Raw genomic sequence first — 18,579 nt, 5'->3', positions numbered from 1 at the left:
CTATATGAGATCTCTAGCTGGCAACTCCAAGATTTCGATAGATACATTTACATAACAAAAAATAATTAATAGGTTGCCGTAGCGTTACCTACGACTACGAACAAAATACTTGCTCTATTTGTGTGTATTTTTACCATGTATCTGTGAAAAAACAAAACTAATTATGTACTTACAAAAAAGTATCTCTCATGTAACTGGTATCACAATATGGCACAAATCCGTTTTCAAAAACTATACCTACGCGAGGCCGAAAAAAGTGCTTTATTAACATTTACCTACTCAAAATACTACTACAATACATTAATAGTTTTGGAATTCCTACAACATTAATTTTAATATACTAATAATAATAACGTAAGAACTCTTAACTGAGCATCGTTAGACCTTAAGCCTTTCCAATGATTTACGAATTGTGAGTTCAAACTGTGGAGGGTGATTTAATATGAATGATTTAGGCCAGAAACTTAATATAATTATTGTGTAAGACGCACAAAATGGTGAAACACATCAGGACAACAGCAGACATAGATAGTATGGAACTATACGTTTTGTTACCCCTCATGTACAATAAAATTGTACATGTCCGACAAAGCGCCATCTAGTTAATAAATACTAGTCTAGTTTAAATGTCACTTTGTGCGTCTTATTATTTCTTTGTCATTGATTTCAACTATGAATAAAGATTTACGAATGTTATAGCCTGTATGGTGGAACAATTCCTAGGCGGCAGTGTACTTAGAAAGAGTGTATGTAAGTAAAGTTAACTAATTAATAAATGGAAATAAACGAAAATGTCTTTTTAATGTCTTTAAAAATAAGGTGTAAACTGTTTAGAACATATCATACATAATTAACTATATACGTATGGCCAACTTCGCCATCTTTGAAAAAGACAGTACAAAAGTAGGTTCGGGAGGATATGATACATCATGGTTGGCCAAACTATAAAATGATTGTTTGTACGAAGTATGCAGTAATTGGCAGCTTTGCTCGTTTGGCAGTGAAAGCCTAGTGGAAATTAATAACTGAAAATATGCTTAACATAAAATATGAACATGTTACGCTGACAGTACCCTAATCGTTATCGTGAACCTTGTCGGAATGCACGAAAGTTGATATTGGACTGTACCCGGGCGTCAGTTGACGTCTATGGCGGTCAAAGCGTTAGTAAAAATTAGAGATGCCCCGAATAGTGGTTTTGGCCGAATACCGAATATTCGGCCCCTCTCTCGGCCGAATACCGAATATTCGGCGACCGAATATTCGGCATGACAAGCGAACATTTTCAATCACAATTATTATGCAAACTGATCGCCAAAGCTCAACGTTAGACGACGTTAGCTAAGATATATTTTTGTTGAACAGCATTAATGAATAGAGTCAAATAAATCAGACTCGTGATAGGAATAAAATGTTTTTTAACCAACAAATGCTCAAAAAATGGTCTTCGTATTTAACAACTTTCCAAGAACACATTTTAAATATACCTACATAGTTTTTGGTTATTTTTATTGTGCAATTTTTCTTTTTAAGTAGGTGCAACAGATATTCGGTATTCGGCCGAATAATAGGCAACATTCGGCCGAATACCGAATATTCGGCAAAATGGCCGAATAGGCCGAATACCGAATAGTTTCCGAATGTTCGTGGCATCTCTAGTAAAAATGTTACCAGGGTGTGTAGAAAATTTATGGATCTATGTTGTAAGGATTTTAATAATTAATTATTCAAAATTTGTATGTAAATAGAATTCTGGATGTAAATGGAATACAAGGCGATATATACCGACCATTTTGGACCAAGTCGGGACCTTTTCGACTATAGCAGAACTATAGTTAAGTGGTTTTACGGTAGGTAGGCCATTACTTACAGTTGGACCAACGATCTGGGGCCAGTTTCATGAACATTTGTAACTTGTAATAGTTATCCGTAAAAAATACTTCCAGTTCTCTTATTAACTCCTTTTGCTATATAAATACTTCCCATTTGTTTTACAAGTACAACATTGGGTCTGGGTCATAATGGCGGGAAACTGTTGAAGAATTTGAGAATACAACCAGCCGTGTCTAGCGGTGAAGTGTTTCTTACAATGATGATAACATTTGCTTTAGATATTGTATTCCATTTACATACGTAGTAAGACCTTAGATTATGATATATGACTAGTTTTACGTATGCCCAAAATTTTGTATTCTGTACTAAATGATTTGGTCAGTAAATGGACGAAGATACAAATATCAAAATAGATTTGTGTTAAATTCATTGTACCTAGTCTCAGTCTTAAATTTAGTCGCGTTATTGACAATTTAAATGGAAACGGCAAATATATAAATACATCATCATCTGTCGCTTACGAAAGCTAGGAAGCCAATTTTTGGTTTAAAAATATTTCACAGCTTTACTTAAAAAATTTACACGGTCAAACCAAAAGTCTGCTTACTAGAGATTATCAGAAATAAGTGGCTATCTGGTGGAACATACCTTTAATGAAGTATTTAAAGACTAAATTGCTATTCACGTTCCTTGTTTATAAATTAGATTAGATATTTAAAATATACAGTTGCGACAAAAAAATTGTTTAATGACGATTTCAGATTATATAAGGTATTTATGTGCAGCATTTACTTACGATAACACTTAACCTTTTCCACGTCGTGTCAAACACAAAAGCTGTCACTCAGACGCCACATCATTGAAGTGTCAAAACTGAAGTTAAACTTTATGTATATGCACGTAGGTCGATGTTGCTCTGTGGTCTGTGACCGATTAATCGGTATTTGGCGTTAAACCTACGGTGCGGATATATCGGTCATTGGCGTCCAAAAGGTTAAGGACGAGGGTCACATCAATACTCAACATTTAAAATCTTATTCCCTACAAGATATTTAACAGTTGTAATAAAATAGATTCTGACCACGCTACCTTTGCACAAACTTGGCAGTAATAATGCATGCATATATATCCCTATATACTTCATTCTTGACGTAGTTGACGTAGCCCTTGTCATGAAAACTTAGCGTGGTCTGACTCTAGCCAAAATGCTATTTAGTGGTAGCACGAACAATTAGTAGGTATGTGATAAGATTGATAAGTCTGACAAGTATTGTCAGGTAACATTGTCAAGAGGAAAAAACCTTTGGCACTTGACAATCTATCACCAAAATACATCGTCGACGAATCAGAGCTGTTTGTTATTGATTTGCGTCTTATATTAATTTGCTTTTGATAAATCTATGGATGCGATATTGTATTGTAAACTGGACAATGCAGTGATAGCAGACCTACAAAAATATAAATACCTACAAATCGAAACTTTGTGTTCAAGAAATGTGAACCCTCGAGCGATTTTATTATTGGACCTACTAGGCACTGAGTTGAAACGTCTTTTGATGACGAAGTGTATGTATTCAGGGTCATCCGTCACGGTCCACAATCAACAAGAAACGGGTCGCCATTGCGTTCAACTATCCAAGTACAAGATAAAGCGAGCCAGCTGCCCGGTATCGGCATAATAGTCGTGCACACCAAAAGGGATCATCACAATAACTGAACACAGTCTGATTGTGATTTAGCACGAAACCCGGTAGGAGGAGGGATATGTGCATGAACCCGTTGTCGAACAGGCACGGTTCGCCGACGACGCGGTCACAGTACAAGAACAGTAGTGAATCTTCATAGAAATGTGCCGCTGCCGGCTTGAATGTGTGCGTGCGCGCCGGGCGCCGTGTACGCACGCGCTGCCGCGCACACATTCGCATAATATACGGGGGAATACGGTGGCGGCAGTGTGGGCCGTACCGCGACTGTGATCGCGCGCATTCGAGTACGCTCGCATTTACCTGCTCTTACCGGCCTTAATTTATACCTCATTTATGAATTGGTAGAACATTTCATTATATTATATAAATAGAAACCTAGTGCTACTCATGATACGCAAATAATATTTAACTAAAAATAAAAGTGACAACCCTAAGCGCCAACGCAAGAGTCTTGGAGGATACAACTAAACGGAGTAGCCATTAACAGGCTTTCCCCTCTGTCGAAAATAGGCGGCCAACGGTCATACACAATGTATGGACTGACGTTTATCTGACACCCACGTTCCCCTCCCCCGCAAAAATCGGCAGACTGTTTTGTATAGAAAATTACAGACAAGGCGTCTCCGTTTGATTATATCCTCTAAGGCAAGAGTAGGTAAATAACTTGCCGAGCGGCCTTAGATTCACTACTGTTCTTAGTGTACTGTGACGCGGTTGTAGACGTACGTGAAGGGGGGCAGCAGCGCACCGCGGTGCAGGCAGCAGAGGGCCTACCGCGAACCACGTTCGACGTGTTGCCTCTCTGTCGCACTTGTAAATTTGTACGTAAGTGAGACAGGGAGGCAACACGTCGAACGTGGTTCGCGGTAGGCCCTCAGGGGCCCCGGCACGGGCGAGGCAGCGCGTACTATTGGAACTCGTGGGTCAGCTTGTCCTCGGCGCACACTCGCGATGTCAGCAGGCCCGGGTTGCGTTCAGAATATCTGGAAATTAAAAAAAAGAAATTACTGGGAGTAATCGAATTCGGAATTTAAACTGTTGTGAGACATACTCATCACAATTTTAAGAGCCTGGCTCTTGTCGGTGGAGTAATCGCCATTCTGTTCTTTCTGCCACAGTTTTGAGCTCCTGATACGTCACTACGTTGATCTTCTCTTTGGCTTGGTCCAAAAACGCACGTCGCGGCCTTCCTCTGCCTCTCTTTTTTTTCTATTATTTCTTCAATTATAGTCTTTATGTAAGTATCGTGCCGTATCAGGTGCCCCAACATGCTTCCCCTTCTGTTCTCAATCGTTTTCAGCAAGGATCTCTTTTCCCCTACCAAATCCAATACTTCCGTATTTGTTTTCCTCTCTTTCCAGCTTATACCTTCCATTCTTCTCCATGTCCACATTTCAAAAGCGTTCAATCTGTCCCTATCACGCTGGGTTAATGTCCACGTCTCGCTTCCGTATAACGCTATACTCCAGTACGGATATGATGGTCGTTCTTGTCTACGTGACAGCGTGATAAAACGGTGTCCGTCACTTTCTTTCCCACGGTGTTAAACAGTGACAGTTATTTTATCACGTGGATAAAGATGGATAAAGCTATCCATAATAGGCTGGCTGACGTAGGTCTTGATAAATCGCTTTCTTATATTTCGAGATATCTTCGCTTTGAGTAGGAGAATAGTGAGACATACTAAAATTGAATAATTTTACGGCCTAGCCTCTCCGTAACATGTCGCGCGAGTGACTTAAAACAAGTGAGTCTAAACCGTAAAATTATTCAAAATTACTTGGTGTCATAAATAATTTCGAGCGAGCAAGAACAATAGTTGCAATCGTGCTCGGTTTGACTAATTTCTGTGTTGCAAAGTATACAATAATCCTATCTCGAAATTTTTGAGGCTATGTGAAATTTATATGGCCGTAGTCTGCAACTTACGAATATGAGGGTCTGGAAAAGAATCTACCCGGCGTAAAGTGTACTAAGTAATGGAATGAATGCCTTTAACTTTTACCGCTACCTATTTAATTGTGTCTATTAGTCTATATTCGAAATAATCTACAAACTTAAACTTTAAGTACGAGTAGGTAGGCATATAGAAAGATAGAAGTTAATAGAGGAATTTGTATTTGTTCCAACCCACACACTCAAATATCGACTTTACTGCTAGGCGTTAGAGTTTCATTTTATTTTACGTTAAAATTAAACTACATAGTTTAAGCAGTCGCACGAAATGTTCCGTTCGTTAACGAGCGATCAACGGTTGAATCAACTACGTTAATACTCGTACAACTACTACAACCAATTGTAAACGTTGAATCAACTAAAACCACAGACAAAGAAATATGTAATTCTCCGTATATTTAAAATAAGTCTAAGAAAAAAACTTACCTCTTATTTACTATGACAATAAAGCAGATACACTCTATTCCCTTTTTGCCACAGACTATAACATGAAAATGAGTACTCACGCTATGCCCCTCTCACGAAGCCTCCGTTTGGTGGCCGGCTTGATGACCGGCCCCCCCGGACTGTGCAGGCCCCGGCCCGTTATAAAGAACAACGTGTGGAGCCGAGGCCCTTTCGTCTGCGACTCCCGCAACTTGCGAATGTGGGAGTTTCTATCTATTAACTAGATTTAGTTATAAAATTCAACATACAAACATGAAAATTAGTACTTACGCTATGCCCCTCTCACGAAGCCTCCGTTTGGTGGCCGGCTTGATGACCGCCCCCCCCCCCCCCCGGACTGTGCAGGCCCCGGCCCGTTATAAAGAACAGCGTGTGGAACCGAGGCCCTTTCGTCTGCGACTCCCGCAACTTGCGAATGTGGGAGTTTCTATCTATTAACTAGATTTAGTTATAAAATTCAACATACAAACATGAAAATTAGTACTTACGCTATGCCCCTCTCACGAAGCCTCCGTTTGGTGGCCGGCTTGATGACCGCCCCCCCCCCCCCCCCCGGGCTGTGCAGGCCCCGGCCCGTTATAAAGAACAACGTGTGGAGCCGAGGCCCTTTCGTCTGCGACTCCCGCAACTTGCGAATGTGGGAGTTTCTATCTATTAACTAGATTTAGTTATAAAATTCAACATACAAACATGAAAATTAGTACTTACGCTATGCCCCTCTCACGAAGCCTCCGTTTGGTGGCCGGCTTGATGACCGGCCCCCCCAGACTGTGCAGGCCCCGGCCCGTTATAAAGAACACCCTTTCGTCTGCGACTCCCGCAACTTGCGAATGTGGGAGTTTCTATATATTAACTAGATTTAGTTATAAAATTCAACATACAAACATGAAAAGTAGTACTTACGCTATGCCCCTCTCACGAAGCCTCCGTTTCGTGGCCGGCTTGATGACCGGCCCCCCCGGACTGTGCAGGCCCCGGCCCGTTATAAAGAACAGCGTGTGGAGCCGAGGCCCTTTCGTCTGCGACTCCGGCAACTTGCGAATGTGGGAGTTTCTATCTATTAACTAGATTTAGTTATAAAATTCAACATACAAACATGAAAATTAGTACTTACGCTATGCCCCTCTCACGAAGCCTCCGTTTCGTGGCCGGCTTGATGACCGGCCCCCCCGGACTGTGCAGGCCCCGGCCCGTTATAAAGAACAACGTGTGGAGCCGAGGCCCTTTCGTCTGCGACTCCCGCAACTTGCGAATGTGGGAGTTTCTATCTATTAACTAGATTTAGTTATAAAATTCAACATGTGTCAACAACCCTATACTTACTTACTTACTTACTGCTGTGGCGCAACGACCCGAAGTGGATCTTGGCCTCCGACACCAAAGACCGCCACGCTACTCTGTCCAAAGCCGTTTCTGTCCAGTCGACGGCGCCGAGTTCGCTAAGGTCTTTCTGCACTTCGTCTCTCCAGCGGTACCTAGGGCGTCCAGACGACCTACCCTCCGACCCTACCACCCTAACAACCCTATAGAAAATTAAAAAATGGGTACTTACGATATGCCCCTCTCACGAAGCCTCCGTTTCCTGGCCGGCTTGATTATTAACTAGATTTAATTATATAATTCAACATGTGTCAACAACCCTATATACAAACATGAAAATTAGTACTTACGCTATGCCCCTCTCACGAAGCCTCCGTTTGGTGGCCGGCTTGATGACCGGCCCCCCCGGACTGTGCAGGCCCCGGCCCGTTATAAAGAACAGCGTGTGGAACCGAGGCCCTTTTGCCTGCGACTCCCGCAACTTGCGAATGTGGGAGTCGAGGAACAGGTCCAGCGTCTCTTTGGCTTCGAGGACGCGCATGAAGTGGAGGTCTATTGTGGATTTGTCCGTGTTCTTTGCTGCGTGGACCTGGAAGACGATAATGTAACACGTTATGTTGGTACGTTTTCGATATTGGTTTGTAGGTTTTTCGACGAGATAGCCAATCATCTGATAGATTTTTTGATTTGGTCGACTTGTCGAAATTTGTCAGAAGATACACCTATTAAGCACGAAGAATTTCGTATATTGACCAACCATTTCCTATCTCTATCGCATAATTATATCGCCGTCCCGCTCGCACAGTGGTATTAACGGCAATATAATTATGCGCGTGCGATAGATAGGGACAGGCGAGTCTATGTGCGAAATTATTTATGCTTAGCGTCCTTACTTTAACATACCTGCATCAGGGAGGCAGCCGCCAAACTGTTGGCGTGGTCGAACTTTTTCTTATGCAGCACCGACACATCGTAGTACGTGGCGATTTGAGGCATGTTGCGCGCCAGGTAGCTTTCAGCTTGCAGGCGGTACCTTAACATACCTGCATTAGGGAAGCAGCCGCCAAGCTGTTGGCGTGGTCGAACTTCTTATGCAGCACCGACACATCGTAGTACGTGGCGATTTGAGGCATGTTGCGCGCCAGGTAGCTTTCAGCTCGCAGGCGGTACCTTAACATACCTGCATCAGGGAAGCAGCCGCCAAGCTGTTGGCGTGATCGAAATTCTTCTTATGCAGCATCGACACATCGGAGTAGTACGTGGCGATTTGAGGTATGTTGCGCGCCAGGTAGCTTTCGGCTCGCAGTCGGTACCTTAACAATAGATTATCATACTTGCATCAGGGAAGCAGCCGCCAAACTGTTGGCGTGGTCGAACTTCTTATGCTACACCGACACATCGGAGTAGTACGTGGCGATTTGAGGCATGTTGCGCGCCAGGTAGCTTTCGGCTCGCAGTCGGTACCTTAACAATAGATTATCATACCTGCATCAGGGAGGCAGCCGCCAAGCTGTTGGCGTGGTCGAACTTCTTCTTATGCAACACCGACACATCGGAGTAGTACGTGGCGATTTGAGGCATGTTGCGCGCCAGGTAGCTTTCGGCTCGCAGTCGGTACCTTAACAATAGATTATCATACCTGCATCAGGGAGGCAGCCGCCAAGCTGTTGGCGTGGTCGAACTTCTTCTTATGCAACACCGACACATCGGAGTAGTACGTGGCGATTTGAGGCATGTTGCGCGCCAGGTAGCTTTCGGCTCGCAGTCGGTACCTTAACAATAGATTATCATTGAGTAAATAAGACATAATATGTAAGTAATTACCTATCCTATTATGTATTAAACAAATATTATTAACTAGCTTCTGGCCGCGGCGTTAAATGATGATGATGGAAACAAACTACCCTATGCATTTCGTCGAGTGTGTAATTATCTCCATACCAAATGTAATCTAAATCGGTTCAGCGGTTTAAGCGTGAAGAGGTAATTGACAGACAGAGTTACATTCGCATTGTATTTGTTAAAACTATATAAGTAGTAAAAGTATTATCAGGTTTGACCTCACAAGTCTCTAGATAGTGAAAGTACAAAAGTTTCTGTTTTCGTTACAAAGACCGCCTATGTAAATGTCTACACGACCAACCAATTATAAGCTAATCAGTAATTATCAACGTACTTAGTTAGGTGTAATACTTTATATATTTACTATGCCAGATAAATTTGTAATGTAAACAAACTAGAAGTGGTTTGAGTTTGGATTTAAGGCCGAGCCACACCGGCTGCGTGTGCAGCACACTGCGTGGCGTGCGCTGCGTGACGTGCGCAGCACCCCTGTCACACCGGGTGACGCGCACGTCACGCAGCGCACGCCACGCAGGTGCACGCTGCAGCTCAGTCATGCGTGCAGTAAAATAAAATACTCCTGTGACAGTACCTACATCATGTGACTCCCGTTGCAAATGGAAGCAGCTCACCTAATGCCGTCATTGCAATTATTACACATATAACATGCCTGGTTAATACCTAACATCGATTTGTTCCCACAGGCCAAATTATTTATATAAGACGTATTTTTTTGTAATCTTTGTGCTATGTTGTAAATATACATTCGTATTGACGAAAGATTTTAATTAGTTTTTCTTTTATCACTGAATCCATATTAAAAACCAGCACGCGCACCGACCGAGTTGTAAATAAATACAAGCGAGCTGCGCGTGTACACGCACAGCACCTATGCAGCACCGAGCTGTGCGTGTCCGAACCTGCTCGGTTCGCCCTCTCATAGGGATCGCAGTTAAACACAACGTCATCACTGCACGCAACGAAGCGACGTTGCCGCTCCGCTGCGTGGACGCGTGCACGCAGTACGCAGCCGGTTTGTCTCGTCGGAGCTGCGTTGCGTGCAAGTCACGCGTACGCGCACGTCACGCACACGTCACGCAAGCGGTGTGTCCTCTCTTATGTGTTTTCGTATTCTACAACGCAGCGGGACGCGTACGTGTACGTGCACGTCACGCACACGCATTCGGTGTGGCTTGGCCTTTAACCCATACGCTCAACACACCGACGTTTCTTAAAAACGGTTATTCGAAGTTACAATACGAAATTGAATTAACTTAAATATCATAAGATAAGGTATATTATCAAGCATAGTGGATGGGAAAAGGCCTGGACGTGGACGCAGTCCAAAATGCTGGTCTGACCAGATTCGCACCGCTCTTGACTCCACATTTCACCTGGCTCTCCACACCGCAGAAGCAGATGGAGAAAGACCATAAGAGAGAAAGTGATGCAAAAGGGAGGTCACATTGAGGAATACGACGCAAGGAGGAGGGAAGGTTTATTATCGTTAGGTGACAAAAAAACTCACTATTACTACTCAGAATCAGAACGATAATAAACCATACTAGTACAAAAAAACCGGCCAAGTGCGAGTCGGACTCGCGCACGGAGGGTTCCGCACCATCAACAAAAAATAGAGCAAAACAAGCAAAAAAACGGTCACCCATCCAAGTACTGAGCCCGCCCGACGTTGCTTAACTTCGGTCAAAAATCGCGTTTGTTGTATGGGAGCCCCACTTAAATCTTTATTTTATTCTATTTTTAGTATTTGTTGTTATAGCGGCAATAGAAATACATCATCTGTGAAAATTTCAACTGTCTAGCTATCACGGTTCGTGAGATACAGCCTGGTCACAGACGGACGGACGGACAGCGGAGTCTTAGTAACAGGGTCCCGTTTTTACCCTTTGGGTACGGAACCCTAAAAATGATTGATTACTGCACGATATAAATCGGTGTACACTGAAGCACATACCTACACCAAAGAGGAACATGAGCGCCCATTTACCCCTGTTTTCTTCCTGATTTTGAATTCTAATTTATTTTTATTTACATTGACTTACAGATTCCGCTGCTCCAAATGTTCGCTGGCTTTGGCTCGGTACTCCTGCACCATGCTCATGTCAACCTTGTCATCTTTGGGTAGCAAGGGCCACTCCACTTCCGATAGCGCCTGGAATTCATTGAGCAATCATCACAGACCGCGGACTTTTGTCGCAATGACGTCACAATAGGGTAGTTTGGGGAGTAAATGGAACGGTGTTAATTAATACGGCTGTGTTCATTAAAATTTAATAATCAGGCATTCACGATATAAATTACATATAAGTCAATACAAATAAATCCAAGCAACCTTTATAAATCCTGCTTTGATAACAAACTTTTCAAATATGCACCAATAACATCCCATCGAGGTGGATAGAAGCTTTCCTTTTTGAAGTGGATATGTTCTGATAGAAGACCTACGTCTTCTATCAGAACATATCCACTTCAAAAAGGAAAGCTTCTAACCGCGAGTCATTTAAAAAAACTCTTGATCTGTTACGGAGAGTCAGTTAACGAAAGAACAACGTCGATATCGATGTATCAACAATCAATTGACAATTAACTTATAGGTAATTTATACCGTGGATGCCTGATTTTTTAATTTAATTAACAAAGGCGTATTAATTAACACCGCTCCATTAACTCCCCAGACTACCCTATTGTGACGTCATTGCGACAAAAGTCCGGGGTCTGAATTCATCAGAATCTTGCCTTGTTTGGTTATAGGGTAGTTCGCCAGTAACTGGCTACCGGCCAATAACTGGCCACCCTAAACTAAAAATGATTCTATTCGCCTATAAACAGAATTCATTTTAGTATAAGCATCCTTCAATAATTAGCCACCGTATACTAAAATAAATTCTGTTTATAGGTGAATAGAATCAAAAATACTATTCTTATTCTAGGTAGAATCATTTTATTTTAGGATTACTAACAGGTGGTCAGTTACTGGCGAATTACCCTGTCTATTTTATAGTACAGTATTCGCATTGGACAAACTCCAAAAGCTCTATAGCTTTAAGAGCTACTACTACTATAACTAATTAAACATAAACGGAGTCACGGGCAGGAACTAGTAATACATGTTTAGGTACGTGACTAAAAATAAGTATTACTGCCGGCGTATTTTGCTGACCGGGACTACCCCTATCAAAACCAATTAAGTAGGATATAAAAAACATTTGCTAACCTTTTTTTGTTCTTCAATCAATTTTTCATGGCGTTCTAGTTCTTTTGTAGTTATAAATTTTGCTACACCATTTTCTTCTTCCAGTATTTTGGCATTGCCAGTTGATGATAATAATACCTGGAAATTGTAAAGAAAAAAGTTTATGTTTTCGTTCATCATTACGTCTCAAATGTCACGATTATTACAGAATTAAATGCGATATCGAGATGTCTTACAAGAGCCTGTTCTAAATATCAACAAATATCTAGTACAGTCGCCATAACATAAATCGGAGCGTCCAAGGCGCTCACAAATATCTGAACACGTCTCTATTGTCAAGGCGTTAAAGTGCTTGTTCAGATATTTTTGAGCACCTTGCCCGCTCTAATATATCTGATGGCGACTGTACCTACCCATTTTATAAATCGAGCCGTGGTAATAAAATTACATAACATCCTTCTTACCTCAACAGTAGCTTGGAAATTATTTTCATGAGCCATAAGAAGTTCGGAGAGAATTTCTGGATTCACGTCAGGGAACAAATTGTACAGTTTCTCTCTCGTCATTCTAGCCGCCAAATCATTTGGCACATTATTGCGCCATTCTGCCATTATCTCCTTCTTATAAATGGACAGCGCTAGTTCCATGTCCATAATGTCTTTTAAGTCTGGAACGGCAGGTTCTTGTCCCGCTTTGGCCAATTGTTCTTCTTTTAAAGCCAACTGCCTGGAATATAAGGAAAATCTTACCTAAAATTGAAATAATTAACTGGGTAGCATACGTCGAAGCACACTTACCCAAATCGTATATATTCAGAAGTATTCCAAATGGGCAAGTATGTTAATTCATAAGCTGTTCGTATATCTCACCTCGCAAATTCTTCATCTTGGCGTAGCATTATTTCCGACTGCCGCGACTGCTCATCTAATTGATACATAAACGACTCAATCCAAAGAGCGTTAATTTCATTTAGCAAGGAAACTGGCATGTTCACTCTTGTCAGTATGTTATCTGGGTATAGCATATCGTTCCGGCCAAACATGTGGTCAAGCTCTGAAATAAACACTGCTCCCAAATCAACGTTGATAACTCTTTCGCCGTCATCACTGCAAGCGGTTTGAGAATCATCATCATCAGTACTCAAATAAGACTCCGCTACAGTTTCGGCAGCAGTTGATGTGGAACTTGTGGAAGCTATAGGACTGTATCTTTCTCTATCTTCTGTTTCTTGTTGAAGTGCACCTCCTTGACCATCGTCCACTTCACCGCGGCGCATTTTTCTTATTTTAAGGCAATGGTCAGAGTAATGACTGTCAGATATAACTACGTTTTGCTCTATTTGACGTTTTAGCTGTATAGAGGATTCCGAAAGATTCTTCTCTTTTTTCAATTTAGGTGTACTAGGTCCTGATATTCCTGGTGCGAGTTCAGTTGGGCTTAGATCTGGAATGGGTATAGTTGATTTCGGCTGTGTATTAACGTTCGGTATTATATTGTATGCTGCTAGACAGTCGCACTGTTCGTCGTCAAAATCTTCTGTATCCGAAATGTCTCCAGTGCTAGTGTGCAATTGATTATTAGCCATGCCGTCTAGAACAATGTCAACAGCCCAGTTTACATCGCCTACACATTTGTCAAATATATCTCTCAATTCCACTTTGGATATATTCTTGAACAGTTTTCTAAAAGCAATAAAGTGTTTCTCTTCATTTTTGCACCTAACAGTTTCAATCGCGATGTGATCGTGATCATTCGTCATACTGCTTTTGTCCAACATTCGTTTATTAGGAATCTTTTCTTCATTTAATCCCGTGTAGTAAAAGTTAATATCTCTAGGTGTAGCGATAAGAATTTTAAAGGTTGTATTATTGACGTCAGTGTCTCCAAATTCTACACTAGTGCCACTTGTTGCCGTCTTTACTTCAACATTTGGTGTGTCCAGTAAACTAGTAGGTTGACATTCAGTCCATGATGGCATGAACATTGAAATCTTTGACCAATCGTTATAATGGGGACTGGATGGCAAAAATCTATCTGTTTCTGTAGAATTAAGTTTAGCATTTCTAGGTTGTTTAGGAACAAACTCTGGAGCATTTACAGAGAGAGAATTTGCTGTTGATTTTAAATCATCATTCCACGCATCTCCATTTTCCCATTCTTCTTCAAGTTTTTCAATTTGCTCTAACTGCTTTCGCACATCTTCAAGTTTTACAAACTCAACTTTATGGATTGGATCATTGACATGAACTGTTTCAGCGTCATTGGTAGTTACAGAGGAAATATCGCCAGATATTTCTTGTATCATCGTTTCTATAATACGTTCTTTATGTGAACATTGTTGCGTAGGTGATAAGAAGTTTGCCTGAGTAGGAGCGGCATGTGTCTGATTTGACGCTAGACTCAAGTGTGCATTATTTGAAGCATCGTCAGCTCGGCTGTGGCTTGTAGTAGGACGTTCCTGCTGTATCGCATGAGTCTTCAAAACATATGGAAGATTTTGCCTCACTTCAAATGCCTGGCGTGACTGACTTCCCGCCGATTCAACCTTTAAAATTACAAAGAATTTACTTTGCATGTTCGGCTTGCAAAATACATACAAAAAAATAAATTCATCTTGTACTTTACCTGGTTTTGACGTGTTTGATGTGGAGATGGAGCATCATGTTGGTCTTGTTCAAAAATAGGTGGAATATTCCTCATTACTGGAGGGACTTTATCTCCAGGATATGATAACCCAAAAATTTGTATTATAAAAGCACCGCTCGGGCAATGTTGAAAGGAATCCAGCAGTCGTTTTAAAGTCGAAATGTTGACATCATGTGAATTTTTTCGGGCCAGGTGGCCTACTTTTTTGGCCCAAGGAGTATTAGGTTCTAAAACCTCTATTATGTAACCTCCCCGGAGTCCTGCCCTAACATATGGCTCCATGTGCCGTATCTCCACGTTAGTATTATCGACGAAAATAGGGCTTAAACCGCGTCCAATTGCTTCTTGTACCTTATTTTGATTCCATAAGTGTGCCTCGGGAAGCATGTACTTCTGAAATTCATATCTTCCCCTATGCATGAAAAAGTCGTCGGTGCTAAATATGAATGATTTATAATTCATGCCTGGGCACATCGTTTCAACTAGTTGCCGTGCTAAGGAAGACTTGCCGCTCCCAGGTAGACCTCTCATTAAAATCAAAGTTCTACTCCCTTTATTGTGGTATTCAACAATTTGTTTAGTTTGTGGCGTCCATATACTTATTTGCGAGTTGATGTGTCCTTGTTTAGGAAGCTGTTTGGGGTAAGCTCCTTTGGATTGTGACGCTCCAGAATATGATAATCCAGGTTGTAATACCAGCATATTGGCGTTTTCTGGGTCTCTTGTTACAAATAGACTTTCTGTCTCTTTAATTATGAGTTCCACAGTTCCAGTATTCTGTGGTTTTGGTGAGACAGTTAGATTTCCCGCAACATTGTGTGAAGATGCAATGGTTTGAGCGGGTGTTGGAGCATTATTTGATAATTCACTGACAGAAGAATCATCTGACATGTTGACAATAATATCAATTGCTTCAGTCACTGGAAGCCAAAATTATATTAATTAAATAAGATTGACAAAGGCAGAGCTTTAGAAATAGGCTGACTGCAACATGTTGTTTGCAATAATTACAAAGGGTACAACCGGTCTGGCCTTATCTGTAATGACCATACCTCGCAACCGAGCTACGTCAGGGTTATCACTACTATGCATAAACTAAAGTACAAAAAATACTTTTTCTTTGTTTTCAAACACACCAATATGCAATGAAAATTCCATGTTAATATTTGAAAGAAATGCGAAAAAAACGTGATTTTGTAAACAAAATAACAGATACATTAAAACGCATCTAATTGTTTTTTTTAATTGTTTTATTTGTGTTCCACTCTTGCGGGCTTACAGGTGACTTACAGGTGCTAATATTGACACTGACCTGTTAATTTATACGTATTATTTGACAGTAAATTAAACCGGGTCATATCGGAAGAGGGTCAACAAGGTTCTCGATCAATTTTATTAATCTTACATACAATAAAGTTAAAGCAAAATGGTTCATCATCATAATCACCAACCCTGACACAAAACTGTCATTATGGTACGGTTTTGCTAGCTCCGTTGCGGGGTATGGTAATGACCCTGTCTACAAAGCCGATCCCTGGGCCGAATTCCTGTAAAGCAGTGGTTCCTAACCTTTTCAGTCCGGTCACCCCTATGACTAACTAGGGAACCTGATTTTACCCCTCCTCCCAATGGTAATAAAAAATAAAACGTGTACGTTTGTTGTATTGTTATATTAGGTTAGCTTATTACCCCCGTAAAATACCAGGTTTGCCCCCACGGGGGTAATTACCCCCAGGTTAGGAACCGCTGCTGTAAAGGCATTTATTTGTGTGATGAGCACAGATATTCGTTCCCGAGTCATGGCCCACCGGTGTCTTCTATGTATTTAAGTCGTTATTAGTACATTGTATATATTCTTGCCCACAACATAAGCCTTCTTGAGCTTACTGTGGAGCTTAGTCAATTTATGTATGTCCCGTAATATTTATTTAGTTAACTATTTTATTTGTTTATTTCGATTACTTGGCTGGCATATTCATCATAACAAAACTTATTCAGTATAAATGTGTAAAAAGAATAGTAAGAGTTTCATTGAGTACAGAATATTTTTGGAGATAATCCAAATCAACTAACCTGTGGCCTGAAAAGTTTTTAATTAAACAGTTTAATTTTATGTTAATTACTCCTTTACTATAAATAAAATTAAATATCATAAAACACATTTGATAGATTAGAATACAAAACATTTAAGAATTTCTCTCAGGAATAAACACAAAATAAAAACCAACAGCTCAGGGGATAATTGACCGTAGTTCTGTAGAAAGCAACCAACTTTTGATTTTTGTCAAAGTGACTTACACCCTAACTCAGTGGCTTTGGTCGCTTTCTGCATTGATAAAAAAAATTAGTTGGTCGTTTTCTGCATAACTACGGTCAATTATAGATTTTTTTTTACAAAATATTAAGTAGTAATTAATATGTCAAGCGGACCCCAAGCTCCCATGAGCCGTGGCAAAAATGCCGGGATAACGCGAGGAAGAAGAAGATTAAGTAGTAATTAGCATAATAGTTTCTAGAAACTTTGTGATTTCATAGACACATTAAGTACTACAGTAATTACATTTGAAATTAAAAAACAATAATGAAGTTCAACATAAAATAAGTAATATTTATAAGCAAAATTTAAGTTTGCAATGTATAATAAAATAAATATTACCTGTGCAGAACAGCTTGTTTTGACTTTATTCACACGTAGGTATACTGGTATTTAAGAACATTACTGATAGGTAGCGGCTATTGTGATATAGATAACATTGTATACTGACACAAAGTAAATACACTTATGCATCCAGGTATCAAGGACATCTAAAATACCCCCCAACCCCCCATTATAGATTTTATATCCTTGATAACTACATATTGTTTTGTACTAGTAAAAAATAATTTATACAAATAATAACCATGACATAAAGACACATACATGTTTTTTACTGTACAAGAAAGCGCGAAAACTTAAGAAAACTACACGTACACCTTTGCATATCTTTATTTTGATGTTTTGCGCGTTTTGTTTGTTTACTGCGCATGCGTCATACGAAATTACGCGGGGGAAATTAGTAATACCTAGGTCTACTGGGAAACATCAATAACTATAAATACTTACAGTCCCCTCCACAGTGCTCCACAATTGCGCAGACTGCATCTCTGGTCATCACTTCACCGAATAAACTCATTACAGAGTCAACAACTCTCGTGAAATCTGAACTCTTATCCTCATGATCCATTGTAAAGGAAAATCAAAACAACTGTGTTATTTATACCAACCGACTAATATAAACGTGCCATCTGTTTCAATTAAAACGTCTTTATCGTTAATTCTGTTTTCCGTTTTAATACCAGTTGTAAACATAACGTGTTTATTACGAAACACAAAACCATTTCGCTCCATAATCGCTAGCGAAAATGATTAGACGATCTTGCTTGACGTCTATTGACGTTGACGTTTTCGATTAGTTCAGTGCATAGATAGTAGGACCCTATAGATGAGCTAGCTATACGCGTGGGTCCGTCCGTGAGGGACAGAACATACGCAATGCAATGCAACTAAAATGATTGGTCGGGTAAGACTCGGGTTACGACTTTTTAAAGGAAGATGTATACGTACATACCGATCCA

At 40.6% G+C, this 18,579-nt stretch overlaps 1 protein-coding gene across 1 annotated transcript; it reads right to left on the bottom strand.

Annotated features, from left to right (window-relative positions):
* Positions 1–4,439: 4,439 nt before the first annotated feature.
* Positions 4,440–18,369, bottom strand: LOC134651475 (uncharacterized). Its single transcript, XM_063506586.1, has 9 exons — positions 18,068–18,369; positions 14,944–15,884; positions 13,188–14,863; positions 12,783–13,044; positions 12,340–12,456; positions 11,168–11,277; positions 8,902–9,034; positions 7,613–7,851; positions 4,440–4,522 (listed from the first exon to the last, which is right to left on the bottom strand). The coding sequence occupies exons 1-9, from the start codon at positions 18,186–18,188 to the stop codon at positions 4,447–4,449; spliced, it is 3,675 nt and encodes a 1,224-aa protein (XP_063362656.1). The 5' UTR covers positions 18,189–18,369; the 3' UTR covers positions 4,440–4,446.
* Positions 18,370–18,579: the final 210 nt, after the last annotated feature.

Source organism: Cydia amplana, chromosome 10, assembly GCF_948474715.1.
Source record: "Cydia amplana chromosome 10, ilCydAmpl1.1, whole genome shotgun sequence".
Taxonomy (NCBI): domain Eukaryota; kingdom Metazoa; phylum Arthropoda; class Insecta; order Lepidoptera; family Tortricidae; genus Cydia; species Cydia amplana.
This window is presented reverse-complemented; position numbering and strand designations above follow the sequence as displayed.

What these genes read in the sequence shown, in the direction of transcription:
- LOC134651475 (XM_063506586.1), bottom strand. Translation starts at nt 18,188, where the DNA reads ATGGATCATGAGGATAAGAGTTCAGATTTCACGAGAGTTGTTGACTCT. An exon ending in GGAGCACTGTGGAGGGGACT is followed by an intron (nt 15,885 to 18,067) that starts GTAAGTATTTAT and finishes TTTGGCTTCCAG; the next exon opens with TGACTGAAGCAATTGATATT. An exon ending in ATCAAACACGTCAAAACCAG is followed by an intron (nt 14,864 to 14,943) that starts GTAAAGTACAAG and finishes GTAATTTTAAAG; the next exon opens with GTTGAATCGGCGGGAAGTCA.